This window comes from Homarus americanus, unplaced genomic scaffold (assembly GCF_018991925.1).
Source record: "Homarus americanus isolate GMGI-L3 unplaced genomic scaffold, GMGI_Hamer_2.0 scaffold11150, whole genome shotgun sequence".
Classification (NCBI taxonomy): domain Eukaryota; kingdom Metazoa; phylum Arthropoda; class Malacostraca; order Decapoda; family Nephropidae; genus Homarus; species Homarus americanus.
In genome coordinates this window covers 1,418,802-1,434,457 of record NW_024720555.1, presented here as the reverse complement: position 1 = coordinate 1,434,457, position 15,656 = coordinate 1,418,802, and the positions used below count along the sequence as shown (strand labels likewise).

General features: G+C 36.7%; 2 protein-coding genes across 11 annotated transcripts in view; one reads left to right on the top strand and one right to left on the bottom strand.

Annotated features, from left to right (window-relative positions):
* The window catches only part of LOC121860590 (serine/threonine-protein kinase TNNI3K-like), a 43,600-nt gene extending 39,254 nt beyond the window's left edge, over positions 1-4,346 (top strand). For all 5 annotated transcript variants that reach the window (XM_042357768.1, XM_042357762.1, XM_042357765.1 and 2 more), the window contains one exon: positions 4,082-4,346. In XM_042357768.1, the coding sequence (XP_042213702.1) occupies positions 4,082-4,173 (92 nt within the window). In that variant the 3' untranslated portion in view covers positions 4,174-4,346. The remainder of the gene's footprint in view (positions 1-4,081) is intronic.
* Positions 1-15,656, bottom strand: part of LOC121860591 (protein lin-54 homolog) — a 33,839-nt gene that overhangs the window by 4,003 nt on the left and 14,180 nt on the right. For 3 of the 6 annotated variants that reach the window (XM_042357773.1, XM_042357770.1, XM_042357774.1), the window contains 9 exons: positions 13,572-13,703; positions 12,136-12,234; positions 11,353-11,472; positions 10,077-10,253; positions 9,672-9,854; positions 8,939-9,108; positions 8,515-8,752; positions 8,001-8,200; positions 6,839-7,017 (listed from right to left, as the gene is read on the bottom strand). In XM_042357773.1, the coding sequence (XP_042213707.1) occupies positions 6,839-7,017; positions 8,001-8,200; positions 8,515-8,752; positions 8,939-9,108; positions 9,672-9,854; positions 10,077-10,253; positions 11,353-11,472; positions 12,136-12,234; positions 13,572-13,703 (1,498 nt within the window). The remainder of the gene's footprint in view (positions 1-6,838; positions 7,018-8,000; positions 8,201-8,514; positions 8,753-8,938; positions 9,109-9,671; positions 9,855-10,076; positions 10,254-11,352; positions 11,473-12,135; positions 12,235-13,571; positions 13,704-15,656) is intronic. The other 3 variants (XM_042357772.1, XM_042357771.1, XM_042357775.1) reach the window with 3 other exon arrangements.

Genomic DNA, 15,656 nt, shown 5'->3' with positions numbered 1-15,656 from the left:
TATCACAGTTCATTAATCTAGTTATACTCACTGTAGTTTCAAAACTCTTCTCCTTAATACAATGAATTTAGTTGTAAAAAAACTAAATATTATACTACATACTGAGCATCACTGTATCCATCAAACTATCTTATAAAGTACAGTAGTAAAATCAATGCATAACTAAAGTACAGGAGAAGCTCTTTCATTGACACTTGTCAACCTTCTGTTTGGTACACATGTGAATTTTATGAACTAAAGAGTGACTTATTATATGGATACACTGGGCCTTGGGACCAGGACCTCAAAATACCACCTGTGTACGATACTTAAGTTTAGACCATAAGACCATACAGTAAATACAAATTATCATGTAAAGAAAAACTAACACTGACCATGTGAGCCCAAATTTACAGTACAAGGATACAAAAGAAATACATTATTTTAAATACAGGTAACTCGCATTTTACGCACGTTTGATTTAAGCGTTTTTGGAATGACACGATTGTTCAATTAATACCAAAAGCTAATTTACGCGCACCTATTTTTAAAAAAAAAAAAAGCGGTCAAGAAAGTTTAAATTTGCCGCGTGCATTCGCCTGGTCGCCTGGCAGTGGAGTCGCATGTGATGCCTGGTGAGGTGCTTATAAGTTATTACTATAAAGTTGCTGTCATAACATCAGCGATTTTAATATTATTATTAATAATAATAATTATAATAATGTAATAAAGATTATTACTACTAATGATGAAGATAATGATGATAATGAAGTACAGTATTCTGTACAACAACTGCGACCACGTCCAGCAAGCTTCCTGCGTATCACTTTCTCAGTTCACACCAGCACTACTTTTTCTCTCTGCTTTCATTTGCATTGTGTGTTTATCACGTACCTTTTTAGTGTTAAACACTATTTCCCACAATGAGCATGTTTGGAAAACGTCCATCTGCCTACTCTGGGGTGCCTAAAGCTAAAAAGGCACGAAAAACAATCGCAATGGACGTGAAATTAAATGTGATCACCCGCCTTCAGAGAGGAGAGCGTGTGTCGGAGGTTGGCCGTGTGCTTGGTTTAAGTGAGAGCACTGTTCATACACTGTGTGGTATATGATGGTTCCCCTAACCTGTATTCTTATGGGAAAATTATGTTTAACCTACGCATTTTTTAATTAAGCGGTGTTTTTCAAGAACATAACCCCTGCGTAAAACGAGAGGTGGGTATACTGTGTAAAAAATAATTTTTGTACAGTAATCACAAATTAGAGGACTAGGATATATATATAGAGAGAGAGGGTCCACTGATTGACTCGTCTGCCAAAAATCGGTACTCTGCTTAGCTTTGTTTCAAGTGGAGTAAACGTCGATAAAGTTGTGCTCTTGAATATATTTGCATTTTTACATTAAAATTATTGGTCATTCTGTAATTTAGTTAACATATTGATAATATACAGTGCTGTGTTGGTTTAAATAAAAAACAATCTGGAATTATATAAATAAATTGTTGTGAACTTAAAATTTTATTGGTGAAATTATCAAGCATGGGTCAGAAGAAACCTTGGAAGGCAATTTCAATTCAAGTGAAACAAGAAATTATAAAGAAATCCGAAGAAGGCATTAGAACCAATGAACTCTATAAAGAATATGGCAAGTCGTCATCGACTGTGTCTTTTTTTTCGGGAATTAGCCAACCTGGGCACAGGTCACTGACCCACATCAGGGCCTGGGGGGCAAAAATATAATAATAATAATAATAAATATCATTATTATTATAATAATTAATAAAAATTAATAAAAAACATAACAAAAATAATAATAATAACCATAAATCAATACAAAAACAATAAAATAAATCAAGAATGAGAAACGATATACCTGTACGTACATTATGTATGTTGTCTCGTCAAAGTAAGAGAAACAATTGAAACCCTACAATTGTGTGTAAATGTGGCAGAAAGTCAGATCAGCAACCTAGGACTTGGTCACAATTTTTGTGATACCATATGGCAGCAGGGTCTACCATTAAACAACACATTATGCACAATTAATGCACAGAAAGACAGATTTAAATCAGTGAACGTGAGAGATAAATTTACCAGAATGTTTAAAGGTAGATCTCTGATTGCAGAAACGGAGAGGTTACTTCTTATTTGGGTTAAAGAAAAACAAATGAAAGGTGATTCCATTCCAACAGTACTGTATTTTGTTTATATAAATTCTATTACCGGTATACAGTACTTGTGAGTTGGAACCAATATCCCATTGAAATAATATTCAGTTAACGAGTGACTCTGTGGAACCAATTGTGCTCGTTAATGGAGGGACCACTGTACATAAAGGGTTGCAGGAGTCATGGTGAACTTGTGTGTTGGGGAGGGAGGGGTGTGGCTACTAGATGGTGTGGATAACTTGTGTGGAGTATGGCTGTTTAGTCTTGCACGAGAGAGCCAAAATAGATGCAATACACATCTGAGTTCCATTATAAGTTGTGTATGTACCTGTACTGTATATGTGTGAGAAATAACTAAACAGCCAGGATTCTAACTTTTTACATCAGGCTGGTTACAAGGATAACATATTACGGAACAGAATATTCTTTTATCAACTGTTCCATCGCCAAGTGTCACTGTAGGACCCCACGCTCTGAGCATCAGGAAATTGAATATAATAGTAAAAATAATTAAAAATAAAAATTCCCCCCAAAATCAAGATTTAAGTTTCTACAAGTATAATTTATTGATCACTCTAGTAGCAGCTGGCATCTACACAACAGTAATCCTTGAACAGTGATTCACATGTCCCTAACAGGTAACAACATTAATCAACAAATAAAAGAAAAAAAAATACAGTACCAGTAAATTGAAAAAAATAAATAAATTGTTTGAAAGTAATCGATGTCGGGTTTGCCTTGAGTATCATAATATATTGTATTATATCACTTGTCTGGGGATGAAGTTTTGGGAGGGGAAATTACACACAAACTTTATCGTCTTAAACCAAGATAATCGATGTTACTACATTCTTTCCTGCATTAAACGTTCTTAACACAACAATATTCCTAACCATTTTTTTTGTCAGATTAAATTTTGCTGGAAAGTAAGGATTGGTAATTTTTTTGGTAACACTTATGAGAGAAGGACACATTATATATGTATTGGGTGTACCAGACCCTTTGATCGTGAACCCAGAATGCCAGGTACAGTCATGGTCAAAAGTTCGCTCCCTCCCCAAATGAAGCAGTATCGACCCCAAATGAAAAATAATTGCACAACTGCACCAGATGACAGTCAGGGTAAGTTCAGAGACTCATTCCTATGATTCAGTTTCACCACAAGGAGTGAACTTTTATCCATAAATGTACATATGTTTGGACCCAAAGATCAAAAACAAAAGTTATCTCGCACATAAAAGGCACTACTGGCCCGAAGAACCCTCATTCAATATAATTAGAAGGTTACAGATGAAAAAGACAAACATTGTTCACATCATCAACAGAGATGGTGCATATACAGTACATAAAGGTGCTGCAAGTACAGTAGTCATGTTGGATGTGTGTGTTGGGGAGAGGGAGGCTCATGGGTGTCAGAGAGTGAGGTGAAATTGTGTGGTGCTTTGGCTGCTACTTGGTTTGGTAGAAGATTGTAAAAAAATAAGCAGAGACACAAATTCCAGGACTTGTTATGTATTGAAAATAACAATGAAAATAAAACAGAAATTAATTTTAGTGCCAATTTTTATATCATGACCGGCTGAATCGAGGCCCCTGGAGGTCAAAATCAATCAATCAATCAATCACAACACAGCCAGGTGTATCGTAAGCGACAGTCGAAGCCCCAAACTCTGAGTATCAGTAAACCATTCAGACATCTATTTAATTAGTTCTTTTATTAAGTAGTCAGTTCAACCATAAACAGAACTTTAAATTCTTTTCAATTTCTGGCTCATCATTTCCCAAGACAAGATATGGCTGGCTTACAATGGTGCTGAGGCAAATCTGGATAACACTTCTATAACTTTTAATCTAAACTTATCTCTACAGTCTGCATGCATTTAAATCACATATAAAATTATAATCCATTAATAGGTAAAAATACTACATTTCAGAATGGTGTGAGGATATTCAGATACTCAAAATAAATTGCAAATCTCAAGTTTTGAAATACCCAACCGACATATTAGCGAGTTCCGGCACATAAGTCAACAAGAGCGGTCTGAGGTCTGGTGCAAAACCCACTCCAGGTTGCACTGCAAAAATCCGAACATCAGTTATCCGAAAACTTCGAAAATCCGGAAAAAAATTGAGTTGCCTACACCGTCCTACACTACCAAATCTTTAATTGTAGGTACATATATAAATAACTGTACTTGTTTTGTATTATTATTATTAACCTTATTTATTATGTTACTTAAGTCTAATTTCAGTTATACGTATTATATATTTGTTAATACTGTAATTATTATACAGTGTATTATTTAAGAGCTTGGTGAAATATTATTTTTTTTTATAATGACCTTCACTTCACCAAAAAGTCAGGTATCCGAAATGACTCTGGTTCCAAGCATTTTGGATTTTTTTAAGTGCAACCTGTACTGACCAAACCAAACTCCTGAACCCCTAGCTGTGATAACAGAGCCACAGTTCTCTGTACAGCAAAGAGACAATGGAGTAAAACTGAGCCATGAGATTCATAGTACACAATGCATACTGAAAGTGAGTCGTCAGATTCATTCATGTTGAAATTACCACGACAAGAAATTACTCAACTTTTACAAGATGCACAAACATTCTTCAGCTAATGTCTCTCAACCTCACTAGCTCACAATCGCACTAGCTTACAACCTCACAATCGCACTAGCTCACAACTTCACAATCGCACTAGCTCACAAAAACACCCCAAATCAATACATTCCTTTTGGATTACCCAAAGATTTGGCATCCAAGCTTTTTTCACCTGACGATAAAACACCCCAATATTTACCTAACTCAATGGTAACGCCTCCAAGTCGCCTTTAGCATTCCTAATCTTCATGGGAACCAAAATATTATGTTTTGAAAATGGTATTCATTGAGAGCTGCCACACAGTTACTAGCTTATTGTACAGTTATGGAAGTAAAGAACTGGGTAGGGAGGGAGTGTACTGTAAGCTGGCATCTGCCTAAAAAAAAAAAAATCACATTGTGGTGTGGATAGAAAATTACTCGTTTCATCTCCACCTCTATGTAACATTGCCAAGTCTCCACCTACTCCTACCTTCCCATACACCACCTAGTCAAATCTAAAGCATCACTTATCTCTCTGAATCTCATTTAAACATTCTTGAACTAAAAACAAGAGTAAAAAATGGTTTCATATAGAGTAGTACTCCTGATAACTAACTACAGCGACTCTGAAGAGGTGATATACTGTATGTGATTATTTGATAAGGTCTCACGAATATAATGCAATCACTTTGCCAATATACTGCGCTGAACACCTGGGTTTTGGAGCTGGTTCTCTCACAGTTTGTATGTCTTTAACCACACTGGCACACCCACCATTTAATTTTACTGAGCCACTAATAATGAACCCTTAACTGTTAACTGTCAATTAGTCAGTTCACAATAAACAACTTGCATATAAACTTGGGCCTGTGATACAGTGGTCCCTCGGTTAACGAGCACAATCCGTTCTAGATGGTTGCTTGTTAACCGAAAAACTCGTTAACCGAAACCATTGTTTCAATGGGTTTTTGGGTAATTGGTTCCAGCTCACCGAATATTGCCTAAATTCAACAAAAAAGGTAGAAAAGTACACTTACTTTGAGGTGTGTATGTAGAAGGCTCCTGGATGATGATGATGATGGGAATTAGAATGGGGGTGGAGGAGAAGGGAGAAGAGAAGTCACCCCATGGCGCCATTTCACCCATAAAATTTTAGTTCTCTTGGTGTAATTCAAGATTATTTTCTTTAAATCAACACTGCACTGCATTATATATTGTCAATATGTAAAATAAAATTCAAAATGACCAATAATTTGCTTGCAAACACAGAAAAAAAGTGTTTAGTTGAAGAGAGTCTCAAGCAAGATGTTACCTCCACTGAAAAGACAGAGACTGGAGCCTGTTTGGTGCATTGACAGGCTGGATGGCGCGCATAAAACTAGTTTCCTTACCTTCAATTATGTTCAATAATTGTTAAAATGACTAAAAAATTGAATATTAAACTTTTAAAATTGTTGAATAGTATAAACTTCTTGATATTTACTAAAATGATAAGGAATATAAGCCCTAGAACAGATTACTGTATTGGCGGACTAATACTGCAGCTGGTGGACCGCCAAATACAAGTAAAAACATGTTGAGGTCGGCTCGTAAGAAACTCGTTAATCGAGGGATTGCTCGTTAACCGAAGTTAAGAATCTTGTGGAAGGTAACTCGTTAACCGAAATCTCGTTAACCGAGGCGCTTGTTAACTGAGGGACCACTGTATTCTTAATGGTTTTCACTGATGCAAACATGTTGATAAAATTTGATGTCTGGTTCTCATTTCAATGCTTTTCACTTTTTTCTTGTGAGAGGTAATTGAAACATTATGACCAATTGGCCTCATAAATTTCTTCTGAAGATATTTAAAAACATGTAGTCTAGTCATACACAAGTAAATGAAGGAAATTCATGTTTACGTAACATTGTGTGCATCAATTACATCTTGCTTTCTAATACACTTTTATTTGAAATAATGTAAGGTATTAAGGAAATGACATACCACAAGGCAGACATTGGTCTTCCCTAATTAGGCATATCCACACTGTCTGTGGACTATCCTTCAAATAAGAAGCAATTAAAAAGAGAATAAATTTTAAACTAAACAAATAATTTACCTCTAGACCGTGACGTATAGCTGCCAATGATTTGCATGAGGCATCGGGAAAATTCTGCAATGACTGTCTGTTCTAACTGTGCCTCAGACACTAGGGCGCTCTCTGCTTCATCTGCCTGGGCTAATAGACACTGACATGTTGCCTCAACCACTTCTTGGTTCATGCGACAGTAGCCAGATCTAACAAGAAGAATTACATGTAATATTATGAAAAATTCATATTAAATTTTATGATTTAATTTAATAAATATTACTGAAATATTGGTACAGTATAGGAAAATAATAAAACTTAAAATGAGAAACTGATCACGAATTTCCACTGAATAAGTAATATTAATAGAGCACCTCATGTTTAGTAGCTGGTGTGTTTTGTGAGATGTGGCAAGTCTGTGGAATGCTTATCTAGCATCCTTAGTCTGGTTACTATTGTGAGGTTCCCTAGGACCATTCTGGGAGTTTTAATATGATGTAAACAAACACAGAGGTGCCACATTTCACAAAACATGCCAGTCACTGCATCAGGTCTAAGGACAGGCAACTGTACATGTGAGTTAAACTTCAGGGCTCTCAGGGACCAAACAGACAGAATCTCTCCAGAGTCTCTGCAGGAACTAAGCTGAGGCCAATAGGAAGTCTTGGTAAATCCTTCCCTGCCTTTACCTTGAAGTCATAAATATGCCTCCCCCAAAACCCACTAACTTGTCAATGCAAGTATGAGTCACTAGATCTATTGGAGCAGTTATAAAGACACATAACTAGATAGTATTAAGGGAGAAGAGGACAGACACTTTCAAGCAAGAATTCAAAAGATATCCAGATTATCATTAGGAACCTTGTTGTGGAGAGGAATGGCACAAAAAACACATTTGTTTATAAAGTAAGAGCACATCTAATACAGTATACTAAGTGAGAGACTGTGATGCTCTTGATTCTGACTACCCTGTTTTATAGTGGAAAAAAAAGACTTAAGCTTTCCGACATGATTCCCGCACTTTAGCATTTTATTCTGGCTACTGACAGATGAATTTATTCACCTTAGGGATACCTTCCACATCTGAAGGGTGAACGACTAAAAATTTAAATAACATTCCCAATAAACTATGAAGACAACATTCAAAACAAAGAAACAATGGATCAACACACAGAGAAACACACAGACTTACTTTGTTGATGTAGGTAAAAGCATTTTTGTAGGAGAGTGATGAGAAAAGGAGGGAAGTTTTGACCTGACAGCCTTCTGTTGATTTACTCTGGCTTCTGCACACTCCGCCAGCTGCATCAACCCTTTCCGCTCTACTGCAGGATTCATGTCAACGTTTTTGCAGCCGACACATTTACACATATTAGAACATGGTATCTTGGCCTAGAAAAAAAATTTAACTCTTAGTATCTAAAGCATTATTTATATACTATATCATTATATGGAAGAGGCTTACTAATATACCAATAGGATATACACATTTAAGTTATTGATGACCAAACCATTTCCAAGTGAATGAAATGGCAACCCTATAGGTAGAAAGATCTCAAAGTCACAGTTCTGACAGAAAAGTGAAAAAAACAAACAAACATAGAACAATACTACTGGTTCCAGACTCACAGGTACCTATCTCCTTGACAAACTAATAGTGTAAAGGAAATTACTCAAACTTAATCAAGGGACAAAGGGAAACTTACCTCATAGCATTCACAGTAATTTTTAAGGCATCCCGATCGTTTACAGTTGCAACCTTTGTTATGTCTCCTCTCGTTGTCGTTGCCTCCCTTGCCGATCTTAGGGCGGAAAGCCTGAGGGTTTCTGTCTAGACACGCCTTAATGGCCTTCTGTCTGTCTTCCTCGTGGTTTAGATTGTTGAAGCAGTTTGCACAGTTACAGTTATTGCAAAACTCTCCATTTGCAAAACAATCACAGTATCTGGGGACAAGAAAACACTTACATTACTTCTAGTGGTGCACGTGTGTGTGTGTGTGTGTGTGTGTGTGTGTGTGTGTGTGTGTGTGTGTGCGTGTGCGTGTGTGTGTGTGTGTATTTCCTTACATTAATGATTACACTACACTACATATTTAGACATATATTCACAAAACATTCAACCAAACTTACAATTTAAGACACTGGCTTTTTGTACAGTTGCAGGGCTTTCTGGGTCTGATTCCATTGGCGTCTATTACAGTGCGGGTTGGTTGTGGTTTGGGTGGCTGTGGGATTATGGTACCAGGGGGAGGTTGGTTCGACAGCTGGACTGTTGTGTTATTTGATGTGCTGGACTGGAGCTGTAGAAGAGTGAGCAAATAGTTATCTAAAATCTTGAATATAGTGCATTTTTCTATTTAGTTAAAACCTTTGACAAAGTGGCTAAACTGTGGTATACTTAGAGCCACAATTCAGGATTTAATTTGACACATAACTTAAAATTGTTTAAAAATTATTCTTGGTATATAATAAGAATAAGAAAAACTTTTGAACACTTATCAGACTTTCCAGAACAAGGAATTAAGATAACTATCTTACCATATACATCAAACTTAAAAAATTAATAGCCATTTATATATTAAATATATTTAAACAGATATCACCATTTAGCCAAACAGTTTATATATGATCTCCAAAGCCATGAATCCTTCACTTCACATCCACTGCTTTAAAGATGAACTTCTGTAATGAATAAGATATCTGACCTTCAATGAGAAATGAAATACAAAAGGTTTACATAGTACCTACAGTAAATAAACTAAACTAAAAAAAAAAATGCATTTTTATCACCAACATATCCTTAATGATAATCACACACACACCACAACCGCCCTTATATTAAGTAAACAGTTATGAGCAATACCTGAGACATATAATGAGCGGGAATCATGACAACGGAGCCGGGTTGAGTATTGGAGAGAACCCCGGGGGGAAGAGCAGAAGCCGGTAAGGTGAGGTTGGTTTGGGGGCGGATGGGAACTCCACCTCCCATACTAGCCGTTGACACTGAGCCCGACACTGGGATGATGACCCTCTGTTTATTTGTCTGCAAGAGAATTATTCCACATTTACATCACGACTGTTGTATAAGCTAAACTATGGAAGACTTCACTGTTCATATTAAAAAAAAATGGTAACATAACTCCATTTCTGGCACTAATGGATCTATTCTTGTAACATATTCACACAATTACTTTTAAAGGGTTGTAACATTTTTTCAGTCGCTGTTGTCAAATAAAAATAAAAAATAAAAGAGAGAGAGACGTACACACATAAAACTTGCCTGCTGGTTGGGAGCGATAGGCATTGCTTTTATCTTGATGGGTTGTGAAGCAGCCGGAGCGATGGGTTTGTTGGCCGGGGGTGTCGGTCGTATGAGTGTGGTCCCTCCCCCACCACCCCCGCTGCCTCCCACACCGGAATTTACGAGTCGTACATAATTCATCTGTAAATGTAAATAAGTGAGCAAAAAAATAAATAAAAAATACCATGTCATAATACAATATCACTTTATACACTCATGCAAATTTCTTTTACACTATGGCTCTTGCTAGTGGGAATTATGATAAAATAAGACTATGTTTTCTCAGTCTCACTCAATTTCCCTCACTACTTAACCCTGTGTGACTTGCTGTGGTATTCACTTTCCATAACACAGCTTCTAGATACCCATTTAGTTTATCTCTATCACTTTGTACAATACATTACAGTACCACACATCAGCACCGTATACATCCCCCCACCCCATGGTGCTGGTCATAAAACAGTACAGTATTGTGTCCTGGTTGTTCAGTGTTCAGTCTTTTATTAAGTATTTCCCTCACCTCATCTTTCCACATCATGCTCTATTCTCCCCCTCCTTTCTCTCTCTTGCTCTCTCCTAACAGCTATTTCTGATTTTCCTTCTTTTTTACTAATCTCTTGCTTCTCATTCTCTCAGTATGCCCACACAACCTAAGCAAACTCTGGTTATGTTCTCTGTCCAAAACTCCCCTTTTACTCTCACAACCAATCATTGTGAATAGGTGTTTCTCATCCCTGCCCTCTTATTCACCCCATACATTGCTGTCATTCACATCATTTCCACTGCTTCCAACATGCTTCCTCCTCTTGCATCCAGGATCAATGCTTCTTACCTTTACAACCTTTACATCAGTCTCAATAATTCAGCTTTCAGTATAAAAAAAATAATAATGGTACAAGTACAAAGTAGAAATTAAATCATATATCAAGGTCTTTGTGGAAAAATAAATATCTATGCAATAAAATGCTGTACTGTACCTGTATCTGAGCAAATCTGTATTATTGTACTCTCTTCCCCCAGCAGCACTGTATGATTTATCAAATGTTTCATTTATTTTGATAAACCAATATAAAGGCCAAGCCCCCCCCCCCCCACACACACACACACAAATGCAACATATACCAGAGAAAATTAGACAAAACTGAAAAAATACAGGGTAGTGGATTAACACATTTGGTTGTAATACATGACATAAAAGAATAATGAGGAACAAAGACAACAATAGCTTCATATAACTGACCTTATTAGAGAGAACTTGGGGTTGACCTGTAAGCTGCTGGACTTGACTTGCTGGGATCTTAATAACCTGTTGTCCTCCAGATGTTACAAGCTGACCAGTTCTGACCGTACTCACTGTCCCCTGGAAGTAAGTGAAACATTCAATTAAATTCAAAGACATTATAATTTATTCATTCATTTATTTATTTCATAGAGCATTTCCACCATTATAATGCCAATTGTTTCTGGGTTACCTAACTGAATCCTCAATTAATGCACAGGTACTTTACTTTGTCATTTATTTTCTGTTTTTATATGAAGGACTCGAGTATAAAACCCCATATTATGACCATTGGGCAGCAACGTGTGACCTGTGAGATATCGTGACCACCAAAGATGCTTTTATGTCATCGGTGGGAGTATTATCTTAGCAGATTTGGCGACCACTTCACATTTCACTATGAGTAGCCTTTCACACCCAGTTGATTCAAAGTTGTACAAATACTATTCACCAGACAACATTTGATTTGTGGTCGCCAGTTCCCATTAAAACTTGTACACTCTTCAAAAATTTCACCGAGGGAAGGAAGGAAGGAAGGAAGGAAGGATGTCAGATCGGATGGCTAATGGAAAGATTTAACACAGTTAAAGATACAAGGATGAAAGAGACATTATGAATACAGTACATACACATAAACAGTACCAATCATATACTGTACAGGTAAGATGGAGATAATTACCTACAGTACATACATATAAACAGTACTAATCATATACAGATAACATGAAGGTATATATTTCTCACCTGGCCTGGCTGAGGTACGTTGCTTTTGATGACTATTTTTTGTGGGCTATTTAATATATTTCGAACTGCACCCCCACTACTTATCTGGTGTGTTATAATCTGTAAAAATAAAGATCATTTGTTAACTTACGAACCAACAATGTGCTGAAAATATTATATACTGTATACATTTTCCACTCTGTTGATACAAGTTGTTATTTACTATAACTTTACAGCCCTGGATAAGGTAAAACACTAAAGAAATATACAGTACAGTATGTACAAAATGAACACTACAGGGTCATTATTTTATCCGAGAACCCTAAATAATTACTGTATTTTAGTACTATGTGCAATAAACAGGAGCCTAAAAAATCCAGTTGGGATGAAGTCTGATCATTGCCAAGAATATTAATTTTATTTGCAATTATATGATCACAAGTTATTGGTTCCCTGCTTATTGCACGTCCTAAAATACAGTTATCATTTAGACCCCCCCCCCCTCCAAGAGACCATGTATAATGAAAATACATCTAAAACAGAGAAATTTGTTACCATTATTTACTCTACACTATCACAGAAAAGATCATACTGTACTGAATATTGAACACAGATGACAATTAAACTGATTGGCTGAAATGCAGAAACAGTAACACAATACTGTACAGCCAAACCTCTATTTAATGGACTATATGGAGAGGAAAGTCCATTATATTGAGGGTCCATTAGTTGTGAAACCTCCATCTAACGAACTATACAGATATGAAAGTCCATAATATCGAGGGTCCCTTAGATGTGAAACCCCCATCAAATGGATTATATATGGAGATAGACATCCGTTACATGGAGGTTTTACTATATTGGTCGAGTATAAGGACGAAACACAAAAAAATACTCACTACCCAGTACAAGGTTAAAAAAATCCCCTTCACAAACAATGAGGGAAAAAATAAATTAGACGTAGGAGAATAAAAAAGAGAGGTGGGGGAAGAGAAGGAGGAGGGGGTACAGCATGGAGGAATGAGGGAGTGAGAGATGAAGTGGTGAGGAACTATGAGGGAGATACAGAAGACAAAGAGAAGAAAATAAAAAGAGAAAAAAGACCCAAATAGAGAAGAAACTAAGGAAGAAAACATTACAAGAAGACAAGACAGTGAGAGCAACAAGACAAGGTACAGCACTGAGAAGAAAAAAAGCATTAGTGATTAGAAAAGAACAAGTAATTCACGTGTAATTTAGTTTGAAGAGGCCCGTAAGTGGTGGATTAATTAAATGAAGCCTTTAGGGTTTATATTGAACATGTCTGGGAGCCACAATTTCTCAAACATAATTTCGCCCAACAACATGAAAAACTCAAGCATGGAGAAGACAATCCACTATCCATCCTGTTTTCAAGTTACCCCCATTCCAAGAAGTGGTATAAGCGCCCCCTTTCCCCTTCTTCAGTAACGACCCACCTGCTGCTGTCCGATGGGTGGGGCCGGGGCAATTTTGGTGGGTGACTTGGAAGCCATAGATACAGGGATCAACTTACTGGGGCTCTTCAGGGGGGAAACACCGCCCATACTGACCCGCTGGACAACAATCTGCTGAATGTAAGCTGACTTTAGACAACATTCCCTTAACTCCTAGCAACAAACTCACAGTACTAAAAAAAAACACTATTGAAGAAATACTTGTTTTTATCCATGATCTCTTTAAGAACTCTGCATAAATAAATCTTATCTTAAAGTACATGACTGTTTAATCGCCCGATACACTTTCGGTTACTATTTTTTTTCAGAAACTATATTGCTTTTCCATTTCTCCATCATTATCGGTTTGTTTCCCTTTGTAATCATTCCTCTCTATATATGTTTCCCCATCTAATTCCCTACCGAATACTTGTCGAGGAGAGGCAGTTGTGTTAAAAAAGTGGGAACACTGCTTAGAACTTGTGTATAACCAATGCAGCAAATACCACAGTTCTGGCTCCATGAACTTTGGTGAAACAGTTGTTATGTCATCCACTGAGTCCCCTCATTAGTTTTGACGCAGGCTGGATGCAGATATATATTGTGATTGTCCTTTTTCTTTCAGAGGAAATTTAAGAATAAATTTATTAATGGCTGTTGTCTAGTGTACAGTATAGATCATAATTACACAACATTCTGTAAACTGGTCAATGTAAACAGGAGAATTTTTTCTATATTGAGTTACCTGTGCACATCACAGATTCTCATATAGACACTGATTACAGTACTTGAACTACCAATTTTGCACCGAAACATGTGAACAATAAAACAAAAATTAGAATAAGCTGTTGTGACAGGTGTAAGTCTTCCCTCCAGGATGCTCACCTAGGGCAAGGCATTAAGGTTAGCCCTTACTGCTAAGAGCCATATGGTTATGCTGTAGGTTCAGGGATGGTTACACCAACCCCATGGTTAACTTAGCTAAGCAGAGTCAGATCCGAATAAGTCTAATCCATAAACTCATCAATTATCTTAACATTTTCATTAAACAATACAATACTGTGCTATACAACCCTACTCAACAGTGTTGAAGCTCCTAAATGGTTTTCCTACATTCCACAACAAAACACACAAAAACAACCAATAAATGCTGTGAACTCATCTGAGATTATGCTGGATTACAGTACTGTACTGTACTGTACAATTTATCCAAAAGTCGACCACTCTCAAAGTCTCTTTGTTTGAGTTATCATGTTCACAAATTTGAAGACACAGACAAAGGGATGCAGAAACTGTACCTCTACAACCTAGAGAAGGAATATTCTGGTGATAATCACATCCCAATTGTTATACATTTTTATGGCCAAGTCGTACGTGAAGTTATAATTACGTATTACAGTGAAGTGAGGTTTTTGAAATCATAAGAGAAGAGAGATTTAAACAAATTAAAATGTACTAAATAAGAGAGAGAGAGAGAGAGAAAGAGAGAGAGAGAGAGAGAGAGAAGGGGGGGGAGGAATTACAGTACTATAATTATAATGTAAGAGAAAAACAACCTTAATACTCAACATCAAATTAATATTTAGTCTCTAACATCAGTAAATACTTCTACTTTTGACCATTACTTGTGTCACATTCCCTACCTTCTCACTACTGTATCTCCTCCATTTTAACTCTTCAATTACTGGTTATGACTGGGCCTGAGGGTTTGTGGGTACTTGATCCTGAGGCAGTTTAAGTAAGACTATAGAAATACTAAGTAAAGCCATTCACCAAGAAAAGGTACAATAAGCCTGACCCACTCTCTCATGTGTGGGGTTAAAGCTGGTTATTATGATAGTGACCACAACACAGTAAACAGTTATCCATGAGACCTTGTATATCTCAAACATTTTTATAGGTGTTAAAATACATTGTAACATGATAAACAGAAACTTATCCCAACATAAGCTGAAGTATTGTGGGCTTAAGATTTCTGAATACTGTACAATAATCTCCCTATTAGCTGGAATAGTTGGTGCAAAGCAGTTCTGGGCTTGAGACAAATCTTCTTATCACGGAAAAAATCGTACATTCCAGGAATTTTTG